This window comes from Amblyomma americanum, chromosome 2 (genome assembly GCF_052857255.1).
Source record: "Amblyomma americanum isolate KBUSLIRL-KWMA chromosome 2, ASM5285725v1, whole genome shotgun sequence".
Lineage (NCBI taxonomy): Eukaryota > Metazoa > Arthropoda > Arachnida > Ixodida > Ixodidae > Amblyomma > Amblyomma americanum.
In genome coordinates this window covers 215,414,581-215,440,183 of record NC_135498.1, presented here as the reverse complement: position 1 = coordinate 215,440,183, position 25,603 = coordinate 215,414,581, and the positions used below count along the sequence as shown (strand labels likewise).

At 48.8% G+C, this 25,603-nt stretch overlaps 1 protein-coding gene and 1 long non-coding RNA gene across 3 annotated transcripts in view; one reads left to right on the top strand and one right to left on the bottom strand.

Moving 5' to 3' along the window:
* LOC144122141 (uncharacterized) overlaps window positions 1-11,225 on the top strand; it is a 37,624-nt gene extending 26,399 nt beyond the window's left edge. For both annotated transcript variants that reach the window (XR_013312815.1, XR_013312814.1), the window contains exon 4: window positions 11,028-11,225. This is a non-coding gene — a long non-coding RNA (uncharacterized LOC144122141). The remainder of the gene's footprint in view (window positions 1-11,027) is intronic.
* On the bottom strand, window positions 2,988-14,214 carry LOC144122140 (uncharacterized). The gene is made up of 3 exons (XM_077655701.1): window positions 13,907-14,214; window positions 9,444-9,555; window positions 2,988-8,020 (listed from the first exon to the last, which is right to left on the bottom strand). Exons 1-3 carry the CDS (start codon window positions 14,206-14,208, stop codon window positions 7,916-7,918), a joined length of 519 nt encoding a protein of 172 aa, XP_077511827.1. The 5' UTR covers window positions 14,209-14,214; the 3' UTR covers window positions 2,988-7,915.
* Window positions 14,215-25,603: the final 11,389 nt, after the last annotated feature.

Genomic DNA, 25,603 nt, shown 5'->3' with positions numbered 1-25,603 from the left:
GGCACGCTAGGAAATAGTTTATTATCCTAACGCGAGGTAAAGCACACTGCGGAAGAATGTTCTATCCGTAAAATAGATGTTCAGTAGCTCACCAAGTTGTTGACGTCGACCGGCGTCGGTGTTCGGGGGCCGGCGGGCAGCGGAAGGGGTCCGTGGGGCAGTTAGGTCAGGTCCGGCGGCGAGAGTCCCTTCCTGCCGCGCGACCACCCCTTTTATCCCCTCGGTCATTGCCTCCCTGGCAGCAAATCGTTACTGTCAAGCTTAGGCGTGCTACCCTCTCCGCAGAAGGCAGCGCGCTGCCGTGACGTCACGTCAGTGCTGGGGCGGAAATGAGCAGAGTCGTGGGGGTGTCTTCTCTCCACATTCCTGGCGGCCAGCGCGCCCGTGTAAGTCACGGTCGCCGCTGGCGCGGGGGACGAGGAGGGGATACCAGTGTATCCCACAAGTTTCATGGCATGTCCAGTCCGTCAACTATTTCTTACCGTTCTCAGATTTGTCCTGTTACACTTGTGCATTGTGGAAGAGCCGCAGCTGCTCTTAAGATGCTTTGTGTCCTTGCCTTTGTGCAGGGCAGCAGCAGCGACTTCTCCGCAGCGCTCAGTTGCATGTGGGCAAAGCATCCAAAAATGATGACTAGATTGGCTGCCATTTTCTCTTGGTCTCTGAATGCTTCATGTGGTCAGAATTTGGCAAAATTATGGACATGTATACCAGGGAATCGTTTCAAAAAGTTATCCAGGATTTGTATTGTGAATAAAAATAGCACAACACGCATAATTTTTCGTTTTGTGATACTGCAGATTACACGAACCAAGAACAGAACAGGAAGGTTCTACTGTATTTCTTTGAAGGGCTGTGACGGTTTTAAAGGGTGTCTAGCAACCTAGAGTTATCCAGAGGAATTTCGTTTACCTGGAAAATTCTGGCAGTTGTGAGGAATACCATCAAGAAAGTGGTCAAGTCTCAAAAAAGGACGGACTGAAATTAACGCAGAGGTCTGCTGCGAGTTTTAACGATACTGTGAGTGTCCAGCACACGGTCCGTTCTTATTGGCATGACATAGTTTTGCTTCTAATGAGTATTAGGCATGGCAGCCTGTATGTTTTAGCTGTCTTTTTCTTGTCTTCAATTAAGTGAGCATTGTATATACTGTATTTACGCACATAATTTGCGCACTTTTTATTCAGAAATTAGGGCTCTAAAAAGGGGGTGCGCAAATTACGCGGGGATTTCCGTGAGCGCGACATAAACTCCACAAAGGTCATAACGCGCAATATAAGTATAGTGTATGTTGCTGCGTACACGTCAGCACCCGAACCCGCACCCTACGCTGGCCGGCCCCCGAAAAAAAAAACCAGCCAATTGTTCGATAGTTCCAGATTCCGTAAGTTTGCTTTCGCAACTTCGTCTGGGAAAGCAACCGCGAATCAATAAATCAATTATCAGACCACACAATTCTTTAACAGTACCGCGCGAGTATCGACCAAACTGCTTGTCAGCGCCTTATCACGGCGCGCAGCTGAGAAGCCAGCGAGAATAACCACATGCACACAAGTTTGCTGACACGATTGTCGTCTATCGACAGACTTGTGCGCATGCGGTTATTCTCGCTGGCTTCGCCGCTCCGTGCCATGATAAGGCGCTGACAAGCAATTTGAAACTTGCCGTATAGTTGTGATATCCCATCGCAAGACATGACCGAACAAACACAAGCCGTCAGAGCGACAGAGAAAAGCGTAGCCGGCAGTCGAGTCACATGCATCAGCCAAACAAACAGCGGTGTTGGCTCTTCTATCAGCTGCCGATCCTCCCTGAAAGCACTGCTGGCCGTTCCGAGTGGCGATGCCGCTGGTGCCACCGCGATTGTAACAGCGGCCCGACACCACCATGAATGCCCAGTGCACAATAGATTCAAAAAGCCTTCCGAACAAACACGCGGAATAGCCGAATGCTACTGGGTAGAGCCCGCGTGCATGATGGTGGTCTGCGCAGCACGGTGCGTAAAATATGCGAGTAAAAAAATTTTTTTTGTAAACCCGAGTGATAAGTTAAGGGTGCGCAAATTATGTGAGGGCACAAATTATGCGTGTAAATACGATACTAGTTGGTTCTGTACAGGTTGCCACATTCCTCATTAAGTTTGGTCTGGTGCATATCAATAGACACAGCTACGTTCAAAAGTATTTTCTGTGGAATAAGCCGTAGTCATAGAAATGTGCAGAATTCACGCGCTTTCAGTATACTGATGCGAGGTGCCACGCCACCCCAATGTGGCATCAAAATCGATCTGTAAATCTTGCTCTCAGGCCTCGTCAATCTTGTAGGCTATTGCAGAAACAAACAAACAGAGGCTAGTTTGCGGTTTGAGCTGTGATGATGAGGTCGTAAAAAGCTGTTACTTTTTGTGGAAATGCTTGGTGCTTGTCCTGTGGCATTGCTGCTATCGAAAGGGGTGCCAGAGTGTGCCTTCATTGGAAAGGCAGTAAAAGGCAGTGCTTCTCAGTGATGAGCAAACCAACCTTTGTCAGCCCTCTTGTTCAAGGGTTCCTTCTTGAAAGCCTGAAATATTCTTTTGCAGTACATTGAACAGTGTATGGAGTCCCTGAAAGCATGCATAGTGTTCCGTTTAGAAATTTTCCAGAATTTTCTCAGAGTTTTGTTTCTTTTGTGAAAGCAGATGTAATGTCAGCACATATGGCCACCACTCTTATGAACCATTAAAAGAAAGCAAAAACTTGTGAGCATAATTTTAACAAACTTCCAAATCTAAGAGTCCGGATCAGTCAGGCACTTTTCGTCCAGTGAGAAGGAAAACAGCTGCTGAAATTTCAGCACAGATTCCTAGTTGAAATGTGCCAGCATCTGTGGTTCCGTTACGGCCAGGGATTCCAGTGTGGTGAAACCCATACACAAGAGTTAAGTGGGCCATGTCCTGTTAAGAATGCTGCATCTGGGGCAGCATTCCACAGCTGGAGGTGTCACAAGAAAGTGTGGAAGAGGTCGTCTTGTTAATTTATTTATTTTTATTTATTTATTTACATATACTGCAGCCCCGATGTGGCTATTGCAGGAGTGGGAGGAAGAGGAGAGAAAAAAAAAAGGCAGAGAGGGACAACACCATTAAAATACAGAACAGAAATGCAACAGACTAATCACAGATTTGAAACAAGATTGAAAAATAGGTTTGGTTCCAGGGAGCGTATATCACCGGGTAAAGAATTCCATCATTCGATAACACGAGGAAAAAAACTAAATTTGAACACATCAGTGCGCGCGTGAATGGGTGTTACATTCAATGGGTGGTAGCTCCTTGTAGATGAGGATGCTGAAAAATGCAAATACTCAGACGGAAGCAAAGCGGGATGAATTAACAATACCATGAAAATATTTTACACTCATTGTCGCGGCGGGTACAAAGGAGGGAAAGGCCTATGGCAGGAAGAGTGGATGAAGGTGAAAAATTTCTGTCATACCGTCGGCAAATAAACCGTACTGCTTTCCTTTGGACGGATTCCAGCTTACTGATATCGGACTGTTTATGAGGATTCCAGATTATTGATCCATACTCCAAAAGTGGACGAATTAAAGCTTTGTATGTTACCAGTTTAGTTTCTTGGGGGGCAACACTAAGTGTACGTTTTAGATAACCGAGCCTCCGCATTGCATTATTGGATATTGTGTTAATATGCTTTGACCAGGACAAGTTAGAAGAAAAAAGAAGACCTAAATATTTGTACTCGGACACTTGATTCAGAGAGTTATCTTTGAATGAGTAGGTGTAAGAAGATGGTATTGTGCGATTACAGAATGACATGTATACAGGTTTACGAAAGTTTATTTGCATTTGCCATGTTTCACACCATGAGCAGAATGACACGAATGACTGATTTAGTTGCGCGTGATCCTCAGGGGTGTTAATTGAACTGTATATCACACAATCGTCTGCATACAACCGAATTTTAGAAATAATATTTTCTGGCAAATCATTAATGTATAATAAGAACAACAGTGGTCCGAGCACGGATCCTTGTGGTACACCGGATGATACATTAACAGTTTCAGATGAACAGGAGTTGAAAGAAACATACTGTGTACGATTAGAAAGAAAGCTTGATATCCAGTCTACCAGTAACGGGTTTTTGAGTATTGCATTAAGTTTACAAAGAAGTTTGCTGTGGAGAATGGTGTCGAAAGCTTTAGAAAGGTCGATAAATAAAGCGTCGATTTGTGAGCCCGTGTCGAGGGAACTAGCAATGTCGTGCGTGAATTCTACAAGTTGTGAAATGGTACTGAGCCCGCGCCGAAACCCATGCTGAAATTTGCACAAGATATTGTTAGCTTCAAGAAATTCTGTAATGTGCTTATGAATGATATGTTCTAGTAATTTGCATGAGTGTGAAGTTAACGAAATGGGGCGTTGGACAGGATTTGGGTGCTGCCAGCTTTAAACAGGGGAATAACTTTTGCAAGCTTCCAGGCTACGGGGATGGTTGCGGATGATAGCGATTTCTGGAAGATGGTAGTCAAATAGCGGCTGGTCCAAAGAGAGTAACGATGCAGAAATACATTAGGGATATCATCAGGACCACTACTTTTTTTCACATTTATGTTCAGAATGAGGTTCAGAACACCTTCGACGCTTATTGAAATATCATCGACAGAACATTGAGAGTTGCTAGGAAAAGTAATCATTTCAAGGTTATCTGTTGTAAATACCGACTGAAAATATGCGTTGAAACTAGTAGCTATAGCTAATGAGTCACAGACCGGCTTATCATCAATAATGAAGGTATTGGGACTAGTGCTCTGTGGCAATATGGATGCCCAAAATTTGCGGGGATTGTGTTTCATTAATTGCGGCAAGGAATTTCTGTAGTAAAAATCTTTTCCCGAGTGAACTTCGGCACGGAGTTCTTCTTTAGCATCGCTGAACTGTTGCAAAAGTTCAGGTTTACCATTGCGCTTGGAAACGCGTAGTCTGGCAACACGGCGAGAAAGATGCAGTATGTCTCTTGTTATCCAGGGCATACTGTGGTTTTGCTTTTTAGTTTTTAATGGAACAAAACGCTGAATACAGACCTTCACAATGTTCTCGAAAAATGTTACTAAAGAATTCACGTCACATGGTATGCTGAGGTGCTGAAACTGTTCAAATGCGCCACTTAATAAATCCAGGATAGGCACGTCGTCTGCTCTACTGAAATCCGGAATTGTTGAATAAGTTAGTTTTGAGGAAGGAATAGAACATGGGATCGAAACAAGAACAGCGTTATGATCGGATATCCCCTCGACGACTTCGCATGTAAAATTCGTCGCGAAAAGAGAAGAGCTTAAAAACACCAGATCCAGTATTGCCGAAGACCTCGTCGACTTATCAACTGTCTGTTTTAATCCAAATGACAAAGAAAAATTGACAAGTTCATTACTGATTGCAATGTCTTGACCAGTAATGGATAATGTATGCCATTGAATTCCGGGACGATTGAAGTCTCCTAGGATAATTATATTTGGATTGTTGATATGATGAGAATGCACGTGGTCTACGGAAGTGCCTGGTGGTCGATACACCGCACCGATAACAAATGATTTGTTACCTACGTAGAGTTTGCACCAAGTTGACTCTATTTCGACAGGGACCGAAATTTCAACAAATTTCAGACTAGACTTAATGAAGAGAGCGACACCGCCTCCTTTCCCATGCTGCCTGTCCGCCCTAATTACAACGAAACCTGGAGGAGTTATTTCAGAGTCAATTATACCATCATGTAGCCACGTTTCGGTGACCGCAATGACATCAGGCGAATGAGTTAGGATTAAAGAGATAAAATTTGGAAGCTTGTTTACTAAACTTCTGGCATTGATGTTCAGAACACGAAGGTTGGCGGCGGTGTCCCGTCAGTCAGAATCTGCGGGTGGCTTGGCAGCAGTAGCATTAGCAGCAGCAGTGTCCGGGGGCGTTGATTTCGAATCTTTGACCAAACTTTTCTCAACATCATCCCAGTTGTACCGCACGCTATCAATAAACACGTGGTCATAACGCAAATGAACCTTCGAGCCACTGTCACGATAAGATTGCGTTGCATCCCATATTTTTTTCCGGATCAATCGAACGTGAGCAGAGAAATCCTCGGAATTCTCTGCTCACGTTCAACTGAAGGTTATCGATGAATACCTTAGTCACCGCAATGAACAGAGCTTTGTTAGTTTCTTATCTTCTTCAGCAAGACCGTGAAATATAAGATTGTTTCTGCGAGAACGGTTTTCCAGGTCATCATTTCTTGAAGCAAGCTTGCTAACAACCTCAGACAACGAATTCAACTGGCGTTGCACGGCCCCCGTCGCTTGCGTCGCCGTTCGAGGTCGGCGAGCTTGACTCAAGAGCAGAGACTCGTGATTCAAGTGCCTCAAAACGAGAGTTCACTCTCTGCTGGAAACGTTTTATATCTGCAATATCTTCGGCCATTTTTCTCTGGCCCGCAAGCAATTCGGCAAGCATTTCATTAATAGCTGGCTGATTGGAAGTGGAGCAAGCGTCATCAGTGCTTGCTACTTGAACATTAACGGAAGAAGATGTAGAACGTGTGCCTGGTTTTGAACCGGGATTGCTGTGAGAGGTTCCAGGATTAGTTTCCACATCTCCGCTTAAGAGAACACTAGCAATGCAGTAAACAAGCTGTGAATACAATGATACAGACACATAACGAAAACCGCGATTGTGTGGGCGAGGAAACAGCATCAAAAATCTGTCATCAGAGCGGACGCAACGTGCGTTTTCAAGAAAACGTACCTGCGTCAAGAATAAGAAGCGGATCAGCATGCTGCCACTTTCGCTGTCTCCTAGCCCACTGGCAGACCGCTGTGTAGGCATTGCTTTTATACAATCCGTGGGTGACGTCGCAGAACTTGGCTTTAAGATGACCGGTAGATCGAAGATGACATCGTCGAAGGGAGATGCTCGGCCAGGTTGCGCAGTGGAGGGGAACACCCGTGCTGTCTTTTACAGGAAAGGTAGGGCAGTCCACGCTCGCACAGAGGTCATCCACGTGTAGGATTGATGATGGCGATGGAACTGAAGTCCGTAGCACAAGGAAACAAGGCGCCGCTGTAGTCCCGACGAAGGCACCAGCGAGGCAGGCGCAGAACTGCGTGAAGAATAAGAAGCGGATCAGCATGCTGCCGCTTTCGCTGTCTCCTAGCCCACTGGCAGACCGCTGTGTAGGCATTGCTTTTATACGATCCGTGGGTGACGTCACAGAACTTGGCTTTAAGATGACCGGTAGATCGAAGATGACATCGTCGAAGGGAGATGCTCGGCCAGGTTGCGCAGTGGAGGGAACACCCGTGCTGTCTTTTACAGGAAAGGTAGGGCAGTCCACGCTCGCACAGAGGTCATCCACATGTAGGATTGGTGATGGCGATGGAACTGAAGTCCGTAGCGCAAGGAAACAAGGCGCCGCTGTAGTCCCGACGAAGGCACCAGCGAGGCAGGCGCAGAACTGCGTGAAGAATAAGAAGCGGATCAGCATGCTGCCGCTTTCGCTGTCTCCTAGCCCACGTCTTGTTAATGCTCTCACTCTTGTAGCTTAAGCTGCTGTTCATTGATTTTTTGTGTCATTAATGTTTCTCAACAATGCCACATCACGTCATACGCCTTTTCAGTGTCTGAACTGTGACAAGAGCATCTCCACAGCAGCCGTGGCCTCATGCTTGAGTGCTCTATTTTTTTTTATTCGAGAAGTGTGCTATGAGGCATAAGTTGAAAAAGGAAAGGGGGGGAAGGAATGCACGGGATTGAAAGTTAAAAGAAGGAGTGAAGAACCGTTGCGCTGAGGTAGTCGCAGCCGTCGCTGGGCACGTCCACAACAAGTGCCGAACATCACATATGTCCGGTGCAGCGCTACAGTGAGGGCACCTGTCAGGTAGTGGCAGATCTTTGGCACGCCACCGATGACGGACAGATGGTGTCAGAGCCGCCCCTGCCCGAATCCGGCGCATGGATACCTCCTCCTGCCGAGTAAGACTACGGGGGAGAGGGTGCGAACACGGAGGAATTAGAGCGCGTGTTCGCTGGCGCAGAACTTCGGAATCAGAAACGTGGGACAGGAACGGATCTGGGGGAAGAGGGGAAGGTAGCGGATCGTCTAATGTATGAAGATGAGTCATAGCATCCGCTTGAATGTTAGGTGGATCCTGGGCATGGCCGCGAATCCAGTGTATGCACACAGGACATGGATACTTTGCGCAGAGCACATGAATAGATTGTGAAATCTGGAAGGTTCGTCGAACAGCCTTAAGCTGTTTAAGGGCAGCGCGGGAGTCGGTGTAAATGTGAACTGTATTGAATGTTGGAACGAGTGGCTTGAAGTTCCAATGCCAGGGAGTGCACGTATCCGCAGTATACGTCGTGCGAGAGTTGAGATGCGGATGAGATGGACTATACACAGCAGTAACTCCCCTCTCTGCAGAATGAGATGCATCCGTGTATAATATGCACCCTTCAGGCAGATACGCTGCTGATACCGACGGGGAAACAGTGGGGCGATTGTCAGTGAGCTGGCAATAGGACCACGGTGGAAGTGTCTTTAAACGATGAAGTCTGAGAGACTGTTTTCGAGCTCTATTTGCCACCCGTTGGTCGATGATTTCACTGAGTGTATTAAGTTGGGCGAACTCCTGTAGCACAGGTATGGGTGTTAAACGAGGCAGATATGTTATGACGCGCATAGCCTCACGATTGATAGCTTCAAGGGAGCCCCACTGTCTGCGGGTGAGACGTTGAAATTGAGCCTGATATACTATCCGTGGCTGAAGGATAGAGCGCACAAGCTGGCGGGCCGTATGAGCACGTGCGCCACCAGAGCGCATAGCTATGCGACGAATCAGACCTAGAGTAGCGTGAGCCGATATACGGGTGGCTGTCAGCCACGGGGTGCCAGTCCCAGATGTATGGAGGAAAAGACCAAGAATACGAACAGTTTCTACCTGAGGAATCGGAGAATTATGTACCGTAAAATTTAAAGGGGGAGCTTTCCGTAAGGCGGCTTTATTTCCAATTCGAATGAAACATGATTTAGTAGGAGAGAGTGTTAGACCCAGAGGTGGGAGGCGAGATGTCAATACATCCAGCGCGTGTTGAAGGACCGACTGATGAATAGACGCATCTGGATGACAGCACCACAAGGTGATATCATCGGCATATGCAAGCACGCGGATAGAAGGGATGGTCTCTAGGGCTCGAACAAGAGGAATTAAAGCCACATTAAATAATGTGGGGGCGAGAACGGAGCCCTGCGGCACTCCTCTATTGGAAGTGAAATTACCAAAGGGCTTTCCGCTGAAGGTTCGATTTGCTAAAAAGGCGTGAATGGAGAGGAGGAACCGGTGAGGGAGACGGAAGAGTTTGAAGGGAGGCAAGAATGGCAGAGTGAAGGATGAGTGCTCACCTCGGCTACGGGAGGTCGTGGGTACGATTCCCGCGGCCTCCGGTCCACCAGCCAATTAATCCAATAGGAACAGGCGGTCCCCCGGCCTAGTGCTCGGCTCTCCAGGGCTGCACTGCGTGGGAAGGATAGCCTGCGCCTCAAAATTCCCATCAAATGCGGGCACAAAAACGTCTCCACGTGGTTAAAACCCGCAGTCCAAAACTCTCGCCTTGTGCCAGTTACAAAACTCACAACGTTCACTTCTCTAGCCTCAAGATAGATGTGCCATAAGCACTCTCCGCTCACAAACCCCCTTTGAGCAAAGTGCGGCGGTATTTGATTGTTACCGTTGTGGCTGGCTCACATGCATCAGCAGGTGTGCATGACGGGTTAAAAAAAAGATGGGCTTCTACCGCACGAGGTGGATTTAGGGTTGCTTGACGGCGGAACTTATCTCTGATCCATCAAGGCAACGGTTTGGTCGGAGACCCTTCTCCCAAGCATCTCACCCTAGATGAGCCGAGCACCATGGCGGGGAAATCTTAAAACCGGTGGGTACCCGGCGGCACTGGGAATCGAACACAGCACCTCCCGAATGTGAGGCGGATGCTCTGCCACAAGGTCGCGCTTCGGTGCTATGATCTTCGCCAAAAGGCCGAGAAATGAAAAGCCGAAAGATTGTCGTTCGGCAGCTTACAAAGTCAAGCTGTCATGTTTTTTCCTGAACACAGTTATGGCTCAGGCTAATTGTACCATTCTACATGATTTTCCCTCATTCATTGAGACGCTCAGTAAGCATTAGGATGCGATAAATTATGAAGAGGAATGAAATATTTGTATGAAATGTTTCTTTTCATCACTGCATTTTGTGGAAACGTGTTTGTATTGTAATTTCAAATGTTTTATAATTTGAACTACTCGAAAATAAAGCATATCGCAGTACTGGCCGGCATTTCGAAAGGCCCTGATATGCACACCATGTGTACGAGAGCAGACGATGCAGCGGTCCCTGTGTCATTACTTTTGGAACCCACATGACCAGGGTTGCTGCTCTTCCTCGGGAGTGACGTCGTAATGCACCCCGACACTCAGAAACCGAAATCGCTCAGTATAAATAATGCGGTAATATTTAATGTTCATATTTAAATTGCGGAGCACGTATCATGCACCGGGTGGGAGTATGCAATGCTTGAAACTAAGAACACTCCAACCAAAAATTTGATGTCTCCGCTCCTTTAAGGTTTTGGGTTTAGCATATGGAGCTTGTGAGCTCCTGTGTGCCAGCTTCAGAAGCCTTTCAGAAACCCTTTCGTTGTTTGTCTTGACTGTTTTTATTCATTCTTGGTCTCTGCCTTGTACACACTTCTTTTTGTGTGTGGTTTCTCTGGCACATCTTGAACAATGTTCCTATGTCCATACGCAAAACCACTACAGGAGTGCATGGGCTGCTGCTGTAGCCTGTTGGGAGATCTCCTTATCTTTTTTCCCTCATATGCATTCCATTTTTTGTGTATTTGTTTGTGGGCTTCTCTTAGTGATTTATTAGTTGCATTTTATTGTTCTGAGCTTGCATACTTTTTTCTCTTTTCATGGCATCCAACCCAGTGTATGACTGACACTAGTGGAGGGACTGCAGCAGCCGACCTTGCATGGCGCGGCAGTCTCTGGTCCAAGGTACCTATTCCCCATTCCAGGCTATTGGCTCAAGGTTGTGCCCACAAGTCTGCACCTTGGCCTACAGGCAGTTGCATTAGGCCCCCGTCAGCCAGGACTTCCTTGCCAAATAAAGTGTTCCTACCAACACGCCTTGTCAGTAATTGATGAGGTGTATGAATAAATGAGTAACAACTTCGTTGGCCGTATAGAAAAACCGTGTTACAAAGCAGTTTTTTTTTAAGGCCATACCCAGCCACCACATTGTTTCCTCTGAGCAACCTACTCATCTTTGAGGTAAGTGCTTGCCGTGTGAAGCATGGCAATGCAGCGCGCTGCATGCGGCCATCGTGGAGAACCACTCATCTACTACCCCTGTCACACGGTGCTTTTGAAGTGGTTTCTCTCCCCAGCTGCGCTCCTGTTCCTGCCACGACGTGGGACCAGTTTATTTTACCGTATGCGGGGCCTATCGAGTGGAATCGATGAGGCGCCGCTGACATTGCAGATGAGCGGTCACATAAGAATGAAAAGATCCGTACCAACCCATGGTCGGGCTCCCAAATTTATTCCGAACTCTGCGTAAAGAACTATTTTCGGTCCCCTTACCCTTTGTTTCTAATCAGCATAGTTTGAACAAATTTCCGGTCGCTTAATAGTTTGAAGTATCGAGGCGCCGAATGCCTGACCATTGGTACGTGGCCACGTACATACTTCCCATCCATGGCGCGCGCACAATTTGTCCCTAAACGTAATGGCCCTTGGATATATTGTCCATGTTCAAAAGACGTGTCGCAAATCTCGAAAGTTTATTATAGCGACAAATTTATATATAAGACTGCTCAAAGGGAGCACGGCTACAAAACCGCCGCACGCCGCTCTTAATTCAGTTCCAATAGATTGGCCGAAAGTTTGAGCTATAAAAAGCGAGCACTAAACAACGAGAATTCACTGTGCAAGTGTGTGTTTGAGGACGGATCGCGCATAAAAGGTTTTACCACTAAACGCACTGATCATAGTGCTTGCATGCGGCACAGCGGAACGGTGATATCGATATAAGATGGAATTCCGCATCTGGCGCATCTAGCCCTCGCAATGAAAAGAGTCAGGATTAATTTTTCCCTTTGCAAAACAAACATCTAGTAGAACCTGCTGTTACGTTCGCGGTTGCTGCGTTTTTCCCGGTACGTTTTTTTTATTCATATGAGCCAGATAGTTCAGCTGCCACAGAAGCCCCTTCAACTGAAACTCGATCGCCTATATCTGTTACATAATGCAATTGTTGCATAATTCCCTTGTCGTACTTCGCGAAAGTCATCTCACGATGGTAGTTTACACCGTCCCGGAATTCGTTCAATTGCGCGCGTAATTGCGACGCCGGCCAGAAAAAGCGATACTATACACGTACTCTATATAGGCACTTGTTTGCCGCTGCGTTCGGCGACGTCTGGAAGCACCCAGACCACCGCCAACATACAGACCATGTGATTTTTTGTGCATCTGTTGGCGCAGTTACATCGACGCTGCGACGCTAGCGCGAACGACAGCACAAAAACGAAACTATGCCGCGGCAGACGGCACAAACAGCGCTGTACGAAATGCGCTTGCGTGGGTTCGCTCCGACAGTTTTATTTCTGCCATCCGCTTTATTATTGTCGCCTGCGCCTTAAAATACACAATTTCTAGATTCCAATATAGCGATGATTCTATGGGATTAATGCGGCCACCGCGATAGCAGCGAAGAAGCGCACGCGTACCGCATCTTCGCACGCTTCGGGTATGCTCCCTCTTCATTGCTAAATACCTTCCACAGACAGCTGCTCAGGCCAACTGAGACTCGTCGCAGTGCGTTTCTGAAGGACGGTATTTGCTTATGTCAGCTTTGTCCCCCTTTCCCTTATATATCATGTTCATTCTACTTGATCGCCATTCATTGGGGGCTTTGCCATCCACTACCATTTTTTTTTCACTACCTCTATTAATGTTTGCTTGGATTTTGGTCAAAGCTTCTTTATTGATATAATCGGAATATCATCTGGTCCTGTCGACGTGTCACTAGCAACCTTCTTCTCTTGTCATAACGCGAGCGCATGGTTGCGCTCTCTGGAGGGCCACCGCGTCCGACACGGCCGCGCATCGAAGCGAAGTGGCAGATGAGGCGAAGCGCCACGCGCAGGTCCAACTTCTCCTGCGCCACTCGGCTGCGATAATGGCCGTGTCGAACGCAGTGGCCCTCCAGAGAATGCAGCCACGCACTTGCGTGTTCAGGGTGGACGACCCTGTACGTATGGGACCGCTGCTCGCTTCGACCGACGAATGCCTCGGGGACTGCAGAACCACCGTGCCTGATCACGTTGTAAAGAATTCACGTTACCAACTTGCCTATACTCTGCGCAAATCAAGGATGAAAGCTCGGAACTTATGAGCGCACATATGCCCACTCGAACAACCCATAAATTACGCGAAATGAAAGCGTATTTTCATACGGTCAATTACGACAAGATTTTCCTGAGAAAGCTTCGAAAAGACTCATTTTTCTGGAGCGCCTTCCAAGGCACAGGCACTACACAAGTACGAGCACACAAACCACACAAGCGTCCTTTCACAACGAATGTGCCACACCACACGTCCAGAGCATCCAGAGGCCGACCAAACAAGCAAGCGATGCAAAACGCCCGCGCCCGCACGACCGCGATCCACAAATCACAAATGACGCCAAGCCAATCTATAATCCATGGGTGAAAATAACGCTTCCGGGCCCTAAATATTACCGGCCATCGCCCCATCTAGGAAGATGCCTGCCGTGTGCGCCAAAAACCTGCTGCCCTTACCTTTCTCTATTTTCTCCTTTCCACTTGAGGTAGCACCTAGCGATCTTTGTGGCGGCCACTTGCAACATATGCGCGCATGCGCACATCACCGCGCGGTCGTGGCGCGCTCGCGCCGTAACCGCCGTAACAGACGACGTCTCTGCGCCACTGATCTCCACTAGGTGGCTGGATGCCGCATCGGGCGCTCGAAAGTGAAGCCACCAGAAGTTGGGCGGCATGTCCCGGAAGTCAGCCTTTTGCAGTGCTCGAAATCGGACCTCAGCACGGTTTTTCAGTTTTAGGTTTCGTTTTCCATTTAGCATTTTGTCTTGTCGACGTTCTCGTCTTTTTTCGTGACAATGCCTAGCTGTTGTGCCGTCAACTGCGTGAGGAGAGCAGTAAAGTCCTCGGGAAAGACGTTTCAAAAATAAGGGTCCAATGCATCGCTATGGGACGATGCTAGCATACGACAGAACGTCGCTGCACACGGACGGAGCCTCGTATGCTCAACTCTGTCGTCCTGTTGCACTAGCGTCGCCAACTCTGCTCTTTGTTGTGATGCACGTTGTCGCGCTCTAAGCCCAAGTTATACCATCAGTGGGGGATAAATTTAGTAAGGGTAGGTGGAAACCTGCATTAGGCAGCCGACTTAGCATCGAACGTACATTTTACCGAATTATGTTTAGACCGAACTGATCGAGCCAGCTAGGGCGAGACCACAATCTGGTGAGGTGCCGTCGGTGTTCTGCTGGTTCACATTAGCGTGTCCAAAATGTATATGGCACTGCTTTTTCGACGGAGCGTATACAAGTATACTGTTTCGTACTGTCGCAAATTATGCCTGAATGGGCTTTTATTCGTAATGCTTGATGCAGTTTTCTTCTAACAGCGCTTGTCATGCGCTGCTGCATTTCTTGTCAATCGTTTCTCTCGTGCTGTGTAGATGAAACGTGGCTGTGCTATAGAGTTAGATTAAAAGCACGTCTGGAAGATAAATGGCACACTAAAGCGATAAACATCACCTGTCATCGGTGAGAAGAGACATCGTCCGCCACCAACCCGAAATTGAAACAGCGGCAGCTGTATAGCGAGTGGCTCTTCGAGTGTCAGGATTTCCGCGTCATTGCCTTTTCTTTGCTACATGAAAATTTGTTTTCAAGATGATCTAGGCTCATCGCCATTCCATTACTTCTCCTAATTACGCTCGTAAGACAAGAACCAGGTCAGAAAATAGCCTTTAATGCACGTACTCCTTGCCGCGGCATGTTGAGACATGCATGCCTGTTCACTTCGGTTCTTCTGAAATTACAGTGTTTCCCGAACAATGCTCACATTTATCACGTTCAGCTTGCTTATTACTTTGATATTATACGTTACACGAAAACAACGCGAGAAACTGAGGACAGAAGGGTGAAAGACGCGACTTTTTGCATTGAAATACTCAGCAGACACCGAACTTCCGGGACATGCCTCCTAATTTCTGGTGGCTTCACTTGCGCCCACTTCGGAAAGCGGGAATGCGCAACCAGCCACCTAGTGGAGATCAGTGTTCCGAGCGTTTCGACTGTTTAAGCAAACGAAAACAAAAGCACACAGAGCTAAAAGTAAACAGTCGCAAACAAATTTATTTTACTCTCTCATAGGCTGCTTAATCCCTTTTTAAATGAAGTTTAAATCTTTTGAGAAAAATACGCTGGCAGGCCTATTAGCAGAAGAACTGATTAACACGTCTGCTGACTGCTGCCGCTCGCTGCTTGCAACTGTTCCGGTATTTTGACACTTCAGCAGCAGTTTTACTTGCTCATTGTGCGTATGGAAAATAATTTTTTTGTTTTGTAAAGCACTATGCGCTATTGTTGCGTCCCAAACTGCACCTCAAGCGAACGAAGAAAGGAGCCCGGAGCTACCATCCGACAGCGCTACGCGGGTGCGGTGGATAGGGGCAATAGCGAGGAAGGATTGGGTGCCAGCATGTGATTACACTGTTGTGTGCAGCCTGTATTTCAAACCGTCTGATTTTCGAGACGACTGCAAGCGACGTCTACTGAAGCCAGGTGCAGTGTCTTGTGTGTTCAGTGTCAGAACGCCGCGCACAGAGGAATCCGCCGTTCCGACAAAACAGAGCGGAAAAACGCAAGCGCGAGCCTTCGCCAAGTGTGCCTTGCGTGTTAGACGTGTGTGAAGATGAGCAAGACAAGGCAGCCCCTTCAGTTGAACTACCCGGTGAGCTACCGACAACATCAGATGCTGCTGGGCCATCCAACGGGCAATTTACAGACGGTAGAAGCAGCGCGCACTCCACATTGAACATGACGTGACTGCACCGATTGGCGCATCGCATGAACCTGTGTAACATGGCAAAGAACCGGTCACAGCTGTGGAGAAGAAGAAACGAAAAACCAAAGCTCATGCTAAAAGGTCATTTCAAACACAAACAGCGCCAACACCCTTTTCAAGTTTTTTTCGTCCAGCGCAAACGATGGCGACAAAAAGAAGGCGCCCTGACAGCGAAAATTGACAGGCTGAACACAACAGTGGACGTGTACAAGCAAGAGCTTCAGAAACTGAAGGAAAGCTGCTTGGTCAGTGCATTTTTAGAAGTTGCGGCCGATGCAGAAGACGGAAGTGCGAAAGCAGTATACTAGTTCAAGACCAAGTGAAGAATTATAAAAAGAATAAACTGCAGTGGTCTGAAACCACAATCAGACACTGTATCGTTATTCGACACCTGTCGACAAAGACGTACGATCATATCAGGTCCGAGGGACTCCTCCGACTACCATGTCGGAGCACTCTACAGAAATATATTGGAACAGTCGCCGGAGAAGTTGGGTTTAACGACCTGGTTCGCTGCCGCCTGGAAGCAGAACTAGAAAATCAGGAGACGCCTCAGTCGAAGGTGTGCGGTCTTGTGGTTGACGAGAGGAGGATTCAGGAGAAGCTGATCTACAACAAGCAAAGAGATGCATTTTGTAGGTGATGTTGACATGGGCCCCGAACTTCAAGATATTAGTCCCAGCTCAGAATACGAGGTCCTAGCGAACCACCTTTTGTGCTTTTTGCTGTGTGGTCTTCACGCAAGGTTTAAGATACGTGTAGAGTATTCTTTTATCAAAGGCTGTACAGGAGAACAACTGGCTGTAGTTGTACGCCACGTGCTCAAGAAGACAGCCGATGTAGTATTCGACATTGTCTGGCTGGTGACTGACAACCACAAGGTGAATGTCGCGGCAATGGATATTTTGTGCGGAGGCAATGCGAAGGCGAACATACAGACATCGCACCCTGCCGATCCCTCTACGGAGCTTTTTCTTTCGACCAGTCACATAATAAAAAATGTGAAGTCACAGTTCCTGGCGAAGGACTTCGGCAAAGAAAAGCAGATCACATCACGGTTTGTCAAAAGGCTCTACAGAATGCAGAAAAACTCGACAGTGAAGCCGGTTAGGCTCTTTAACCTCTTCACCGATAATTGCTGATTTGCCCCCTTACTGCTGTCCAGATATTTGCTTGTCAATTTTCTAGTTCGCTTTCTCCATTTCGTGTCAACATTCCTTATATACAGGTATCTGAAAACATTCCTAGCCCTGCTTTTCCCCAATTTTTCTCAATCGCTCCTCAAATGCTATCTTACTGCTAGCTTCTCTGCTCTCGAATGATGCCCATCCCATATCATCCTGTACGCCCTGATTTGGTGTATTGCCATGTGCTCCCAAAGCTAGCCTCCCTACGCCACGTTGTTTAATTTCTAACCTTGCTTGAACATCTGGTCTCATGCACAGGACCGCATTACCGAAAGTCAGACTAGGAACCATCACCCCTTTCCAGATGTCACAAAACTCGGCGCATATTCGAAAAAACCGGCGCTGCGCGTAAGCAATCGCGCCCGCGCGCGATAAATAAAACAAAACAGGGGGGAATGATCCCCGGAGAGCGCGTAACTTTGCTCGCTGGCGCGGCGCCAAAGTAAACAGCCACGCGCGGCGTCGATTTCTCTAGAATGTCTGAGCAATTTCTACTCATCGTCAAAGGAAAGGGTGTGACCTTGACCGCGCTAAAGTGATACCCTCTCCCCTTCGCTCTCGCGCCGGCGACTTCGCATCCTAAGGGCCCAGAAAATTCTCGAAGGCTGTCTCCCCGCTCGACCAATGGCGCGAGAAGGTGCTTGTGCAGTTGATACTGCGTGTATGTGCGCGCCTGCCTTGGTGCGAAGAACAGACGCGGACTGCGCCTATAAAGGAGGGACTTCAACCGCTGTCTGTTAGCCCGAGCCGCCGTTCAAGCTTCCGAGAAGGGCGCCCGCTCGACTCCCGGGAGAACACCACTCGACCAGCCACGGACCAGCGAGGCAACGTGTGCCAGTCTGCGGACCGGCCCCGTCATGCTCCTCAGGTCGTCGGACGTACTGTCGCAGTGCCCGGTGAACAAATTGTTTTGTTTGTTTGTCTATCTCTCAGTTAGTGCACTTTAGGCGGAAAGATTTTGTTGAATTGTTATCTCTCTCTATGGTTACTTTGCACGAGTTGCATTGTATTTGTAAATCACTTCGTATCTGCTCGTACGAGGGATTGTGAAATCATCTGTATCGTCTCTTTGCTGCATAAACTGTTTTGTTTTGTGAACCTTTGGCTCCGACCCATTCTCTGGCTTGCGACCGGCGAAAGCTGGGCACCAAACGACCAACCCCCCTTGTCACTTGGTAGCTGGTCTCCGGCTGAGCTTGCCACGCTGAGTCGAGGGCATCTCCTTTATGACCGAGACCGCTACACCCACACGCTCTAAGGGTGTCTGGGAGCGCACGCAAAAGTGCGCGAAGTGGTGACACCAGATCCCTCTTACCACTTCATATCTGTTGTAATTCCACAGTGCCCTATTTTTCATTACACCTGCATTCCTACTAGCTTTATTCATTACATATTTTTCATGCTCTGTCAGATACTCAGCACTGTTATTTATCGACACCCCAAGATATATATACTTGTACTCATCCACTACTTCTAGCGTGAACTCCTGTATTCTATGCTCGCCGCCCTCATCATTAAATATCATGACTGCAGATTTTTCCTTACCAAACTTGAGACCTAATCTATCTCCCTCTGTACCCCATATGTCTATCAACTTCTGTAAATCTTCCTTGTTGTCAGCCATTAGCACTATATCATCGGCGTATATTAGTCCCGGTAATGACTGTTTAATCAACTCTGCTTGCTTGAAAAAAGAAAGGTTGAAGCCTAGTCCGCTCCTCTCTAGCTTGGTCTCCAACCCTTGCAGGTACAACATGAACAACAAAGGAGACAGAGGACATCCTTGCCTAAGCCCCCGCTGTATCTCTACAGGCTCCAATACATTTTTTTCCTATTTTATAAGCACTCTGTTACCTTTATATATATATATATATATATATATATATATATATATATATATATATATATATATATATATATATATATATATATATATATATATATATATATATATATATATATATATATATATCTTTTAACAGATTAATTACTCCATCTTCCACATCCACTGTGCCCAGTATGTCCCACAGATACTCTTGAATAACATTGTCATAGGCTCCCTTAATATCCAGAAATGCCAGCCATGGGGGCCTGTGTTCCTTTTCAGCAATCTCTATACACTGCGTCAAAGAAAACAGATATTGTCCTCCAACCTCCTTTGTTTCCGGAACCCATTTTATAGCTCCCCTAGCAACCCCTCGTTCTCCACCAAGCCTGCAATCTGTTCTTTATAATCTGCATCCCCACCCTGTAAACCACAGATGTCACTGTTATGGGACGGTAGTTACGTCAGCTTTGTCCCCCTTCCCCTTATATTGTAGCGAAGAGAAAGTTGAAGCGCGATTGCCGCTACTATCCGTACCGCGAACTTCGGCCTTCGAGGTTTCAACCGGGCAGATCCGCGCCCCCGCCACGGTGACAGCCCCGCGAGGTACAGGACTACCTTCGGCACTCTCCATCGCCAGTGTCAGCTCCATCTGGCACCTCCCGGTCGCCGCTGTTGTGACTTTGAGGTGGTCCCGTAACGCTCGCCACCCGTTTTGTGACAGAGCGTCGCCAGCTCTCAGTCGGTAGCGAAGACTCCGAGTCAGGCGTCGGTGAGAACAACGAAAGGGATTTTATACGTTATGTACAGAGCATTATACAGGACGAGATCGGCAAAGGGGCCGAGAGCTAGCAGCAAACGCGACTGTTCTCGCACGGTGACGTCCGGCGAGGCTCCAACGCGTCACACATCACGCTCCACTCGGGAGCGGCACACTCAGCACGAGCTCGGAAGATCGGCAGCGTTGGGGCTTATATAGCCCCGAGAAACGGTCGTCACGCAAACGGACCAATAAAAATCCAGCACTTGACAGCCGGCCGAGAGGTCCAACCAGCGACCGCGCTGGCCACCCGCTTCAAGTTTGCCGCGCGCGGTGACTCCCAGGGGGAAAGGGAACCGGCGCCTGGCTGTCTAGCAATGCTGCAACACGTTTGGACATGTTGCTCGCCGATGCTTCTCCATACGGCGCCGCTGCCCAGCGGCGCAGCATCTGTGCCTGACAAGGCGTCAGCGGTTGCCTTGCGGCGCAGCGCCGGGCTAGTCTAAGGGGCCTGTCCAAGGGCGTTCGCAGGAGAATTTGTGCATCTTGTAAATGTGGAAACCGGGCTGGTTGTCCGGGCACAACACCGCCGCCTCGCCGATCATCACCCCCTTCTCGCGGATCTCGCCGTGAGAGCCTTTCGCCACTTCGGGAAAATTAAGTACGGCGACGCCTGGAGGTGGCGTTGCCGGTGTTGCACGCAGTAAAGAACCTCCGCCTACGATGGAATGTACCCGCTCGACTGATGGGACCCTTGGAAGCGAAGACTGTTCTGTGGCCTCTAGCAATGCACACGTCTTAATCGACGGTCGTGACGTAACGGCGCTTGTCGACACCGGTGCCGATTACTCGGTCTTCAGAGGCAACTTCTCTCGGCGTCTTCGCAAGGTTACCACCCAGTTTGACGGCCCGCCCATACGTACCGCGGGAGGTCACCTCGTAAACCCTGTTGGCAAGTGTGCTGCCCGCGTTGAGATTCACGGTGAGACGTGCCCAGCCACATTCGTGATCTTGGAGAATTGCTCCAAAGATGTTATTCTTGGCATGGACTTTCTCCGTGAGTATGGCGCTGTAGTCGACGTAGGGAGAAACAAGTTGACCCTCCGCGCACGTTCTTCATCGCCAATACCTCCTCGGGCCCCTCGCGTTGCGATGAAAGTTATGCCGACCATGTTCACTTACCGCCGTTGTCGACAGTTTTCCTTCCGGTCCGAGCCGATACAACCGCATGTGGCGAAGGCGTTCTGGAAGGAAGTGTCCAGATGCTGCTTACACGGCCGGGGCATTGGTGTAGCCCGGGGTATTGCCAATGTTGAACGTGGGCATGCCAAAATTTTAGTGACCAACTTCAGGAACGAGCCGCAGCACCTGACGAAAGGGGTAGTTATAGCCCAAATGGAAGAACTAGCGACGTTCGCGAACCTGTTGCGCTGCCTGAGGAGGAGGCCCCGCCCGGGTCATGGTACCCTACAACGTTGTCCCTGGACATCGATCCCGAGATTGAGCCTGCCCACACACGCGAACTGCTCTCTCTTTTGCATCGGTACCACAACTGTTTCGCGACGACATCCTGAGTTCGCCAGACGCCCATCGCCAAGCATAGAATTATTGTCGATACCGCGACGCCCCCGATTCGCCAACCACCGCACCGCGTTTCCTTGAAGGAGAGGGAAGCCATACAAGAGCAAGTGCGCGAAGTGATTAACGACAACGTCATCCAGCCATCCAACAGTCCGTGGGCTGCCCCAGTAGTACTGGCCAAGAAAAAAGACGGAACCCTTCGATTTTGCATAATAAGGTGACCAAGAATGACATGTATCCACTACCTCGCATCGACGACACTCTCGACCGTCTCCGTCATGCCCGCTATTTTTCGTACATCGACTTGAAGAATGGATACTGGCAGATTGAAGTGGATGAGCGCGACCGCGAGAAGACCGCATTTATAACACCGGATGGACTCTATATACCGAGTTTAAGGTCATGCCGTTTGGCCTGTGTACAGCGCCCACGACATTTCAACGAGTCATGGATACCGTGCTCGCCGGACTGAAGTGGCAGACGTGTCTCGTGTATCTGGATGACGTTGTCGTCTTCTCCAGCACTTTCGCTGACCATCTTGTGCGCCTTGAAGCGGTTCTTCAAGCTCTTCTGACCGCCGGACTCACGCTCAAGCCTTCGAAGTGCCGTTTCGCATACAGTGAGCTGAAGTTCCTAGGCCATGTCGTCAGCCAAATTGGTGTGAAGCCAGATCCAGAGAAAACGGCTGCCGTAGAGTCCTTCCCTCCACCATCCGACAAGAAGACTGTCCGCAGCTTTCTCGGCCTCTGCGCGTACTTCAGACGTTTCGTTCGCAACTTCGCCCAGATCGCAGCGCCACTTTACCGCATTACGAAGGATAGCGTCGCCTTTGAGGGGACCGAGGAGCAGCAATCAGCATTCCGCCAATTAAAGCACGCCCTTGCAGCGCCTCGATCCCGAATTAGGCCATTTCGACCAAGATGCCGACACTAAACTTCACACGGACGCCAGCAACCAAGGACTAGGGGCAGTGCTTGTGCAATTCCAGGACGGCGCCGAGCGGGTTATTGCCTACGCCAGCCGAGCTCTTTCGAAGGCGGAGGGCAATTACTCGACAACTGAAAAAGAGCGTCTAGCTGTCATTTGGGCGATCAACAAATTCCGGCCCTCTCTGTACGGTCGCCCTTTTCGCGTCGTTACCGGCCACCATTCGCTGTGCTGGCTCGCCAATCTCAAGGATCCCGCAGACCGCCTTGCTCGGTGGAGCCTGCGGCTACAGGAGTACGACGTACGTCACCATCTACAAATCCGGCCGCAAACATAATGATGCTGACTGTCTCGAGCCCCCGTGAATCCGGCGCCAGAGGGCGATAATGACGACGAGGACGGCTTCCTTGGGGCATAGGACACGGCAGATATGGCTACTCGGCAACGCAATGATCCTCAGATTCGTCAGCTGATGGCACACCTGGAAGGCCACGAAGACGTGGTGCCCCGCGTTTTCCTGCGTATTCTGCCGACGCTCCGGATTCTGCAAGCCTATTGTACAAGCAGAACTTCGACAGCAGCCCGGTCATGGCTCCTTGTTGTGCCAGAAGACTTGCACGCCGAGGTGGCCGAGGCTTGTCACGATGATCCTACAGCTGGCCACCTTGGCTACAGTCACACTTCACGTATTCAAGAAAAGTATTATTGGCCGCAACTTCCTAAGTACGTCCGTCAATACTTAAAAACTTGTCGAGAGTGCCAAAGGCGGAAGAGACCTTCTACATGACCAGCTGGACTTCTCCAGCCGCTCGACCCACCGCATGCTCCGTTCCACACAATCGGAATGGATTTTCTCGGCCCATTTCCAACGTCGAAGTCGGGTATACAGGTACATTATCATAGCCACCGACTACCTAACCAGATACGCTGAGTCCCGAGCACTTCCGTCAGCGACGGCTGCTGAGGCAGCTGTTTTTTCTTGAGTGTACTGTGCTCCGTCATGGTGCCCCTGCCGTTTTGATCACTGACCGGGGTGCCGCGTTTCTGGCACAGCTCACACAGGAGATCCTCCGTCTCAGCTGCACCGGCCACCGCCGAACTTACGGCGTACCACCCGCAAACCAATGGGCTGACGGAGAGGCTGAACAAGACGATGGCTGACATCGACGTCATGTATGTGGACGTCGCCCATCGCAGTTGGGACGAGGTATACTGTCCTACGTTACATTCGCGTATATAATACCGCTGTCCAGGAGACGACAGCATATATGTACCCTTTCCAATTAACTGGTGCATGGCAGACATGTCACCACGATGCTTGACGCTATGTTGTCACATGAGCCGTCTGTCGACGTAGTCGATGATGCCCGTCTAGTCTGCGAGCGCGCGGAGGAAGCTCGTAACTCGCTCGACTCCATTTTTGCCCTGGGGACAAGGTCTGGGTGTGGACACCGGTACGCCGTCGAGGTGTCTTCGAGAAACTCATGAAGCGCTACTTTAACGGTTCTTCGCCGCATCGGTGACCTGAACTACGAGGTGCAGCTGCCCGAAGGAATGCGACCGTCATCTCGTCGTTCCCGCCGCCCTGAAATTGTGCACGTTGTCCGGCTTAAGCCGCATTACGCGCGATAATCGCCTGCATTTCCCATTGCCTTCTACATCGGCCACCAAGATTTCTGGGCCCCTGTGCGGTTTTCCGCCGAGTGTTTTTTGCTCTCGGGTTAGCATCGGGACGATGATCCTTTATAAGGGGAGGTGGTGTAGCGAAGAGAAAGTTGAAGCGCGATTGCCGCGTGCCGACGACGACGCTGCTGCTGGCGGACCTTCCCGTTCCTGTGTTCTTAATTGTGCTCCTGCTATCACCACCTGTGCTCGATCGCCGCCGGCCTCTACGTCAAGCAAGCCGCGACAATATATCATGTTCATTCTACTTAATCGCCATTCAACGGGAAGTTTCCCATCCACTATCATTTTATATTCACTACCTGTATTAATGTTTGCTTGGATTTTGGTCCTATATAGCTTATTCATTAACATAATCGGAATACCCTCCGGTCCTGTCGACGTGCCACTAGGAACCTTCTTTGGCTTTTCCCACTCTTGCTCAAGTGAAGCTATTGCAGTAACCGGTCTATCGTCCTTCGATAAATTATGTGCAATATTTCTTTCTTTAAATTTTTCTGTCATCCTTGTTCCTATATGTGTTGTATATCGCTTCATCCCCTTCCAGTCGAATACCCTGATCTGTAACAATAAACCTCTGCTCTAGCCTAGTCTTATTACTCATTGCATTTAGATTTTCCATAATTTTTGAGCTGCTTTTCTATCCTTTTTATTTACTTTTGACATCCATTGGGCACCCTTTCGATCTTCTAATTTTCTCATTAATCAAATAGGATGCTTCCTTTCTACACTGTATGAAGGTATCCCATTTTCTGTCTACTTCAACTTCTGGTTCCCCCCTCTTCTCGGAATATCTTTGTTCCCTGGACGCTCCCTGACGTTTCTCTATCGCCCTCTTGACCTCCTCATCCCACCAACTCTTGGGTTTGCGTACAGTGAACTAGAAATGATGAGGATGAATTTTTATGGCGCAAGGGCATCTATGGCCAAAGAGCGCCATGACACAAGGTATTTTTCACTTCTCAAGGTGCGGTCAAGGACGCATTTCCCAAGCATTTCACCCTAAATAAGCCGAGCACCAGACCAGGGGAAAACTTGTACCCATTGTATCACTGGGTACTGGGGATCGAACCCCGCACCTCCCGCATGCGAGGCGGATGCTCAACCACTCGGCCACCGCTGCGGTGCCTGAACTAGAAATAGGTTTACGTCTTTTCCCTTTTAGCTTTACTCGCACCTTAGCTAGCTCTAGCTCCAGTAATCGAGTTAATTTGGTATCAGTCCATTCTGTTTCACTATCCTCAAAGATTACTTTCTCAATTTGTTTGGCTGCTGCTTCCAATTGCTTTTCTGAGTAAAAATTCCCCTCTGATTTTTCATCTCGCTTCAGTCCTACATTGGTTTCTCTTCTGTTAAAATGTTGAGCAGATAGGGAAGTAGCTGGCGCCATCTCTTAACAACCGTCCGCAACTTGGGGC

Bases quoted from the DNA above. Each gene is read 5' to 3' on its own strand.
- LOC144122140 (XM_077655701.1), bottom strand. From the start codon at position 14,208: ATGCTAAATGGAAAACGAAACCTAAAACTGAAAAACCGTGCTGAGGTC. The intron at 9,556-13,906 runs GTAAGGGCAGCA...CTTCCCACGCAG, and splicing joins AAAGGAGAAAATAGAGAAAG to TGCAGCCCTGGAGAGCCGAG. The intron at 8,021-9,443 runs GTGAGCACTCAT...TCTCCCCCGTAG, and splicing joins CACGACCTCCCGTAGCCGAG to TCTTACTCGGCAGGAGGAGG.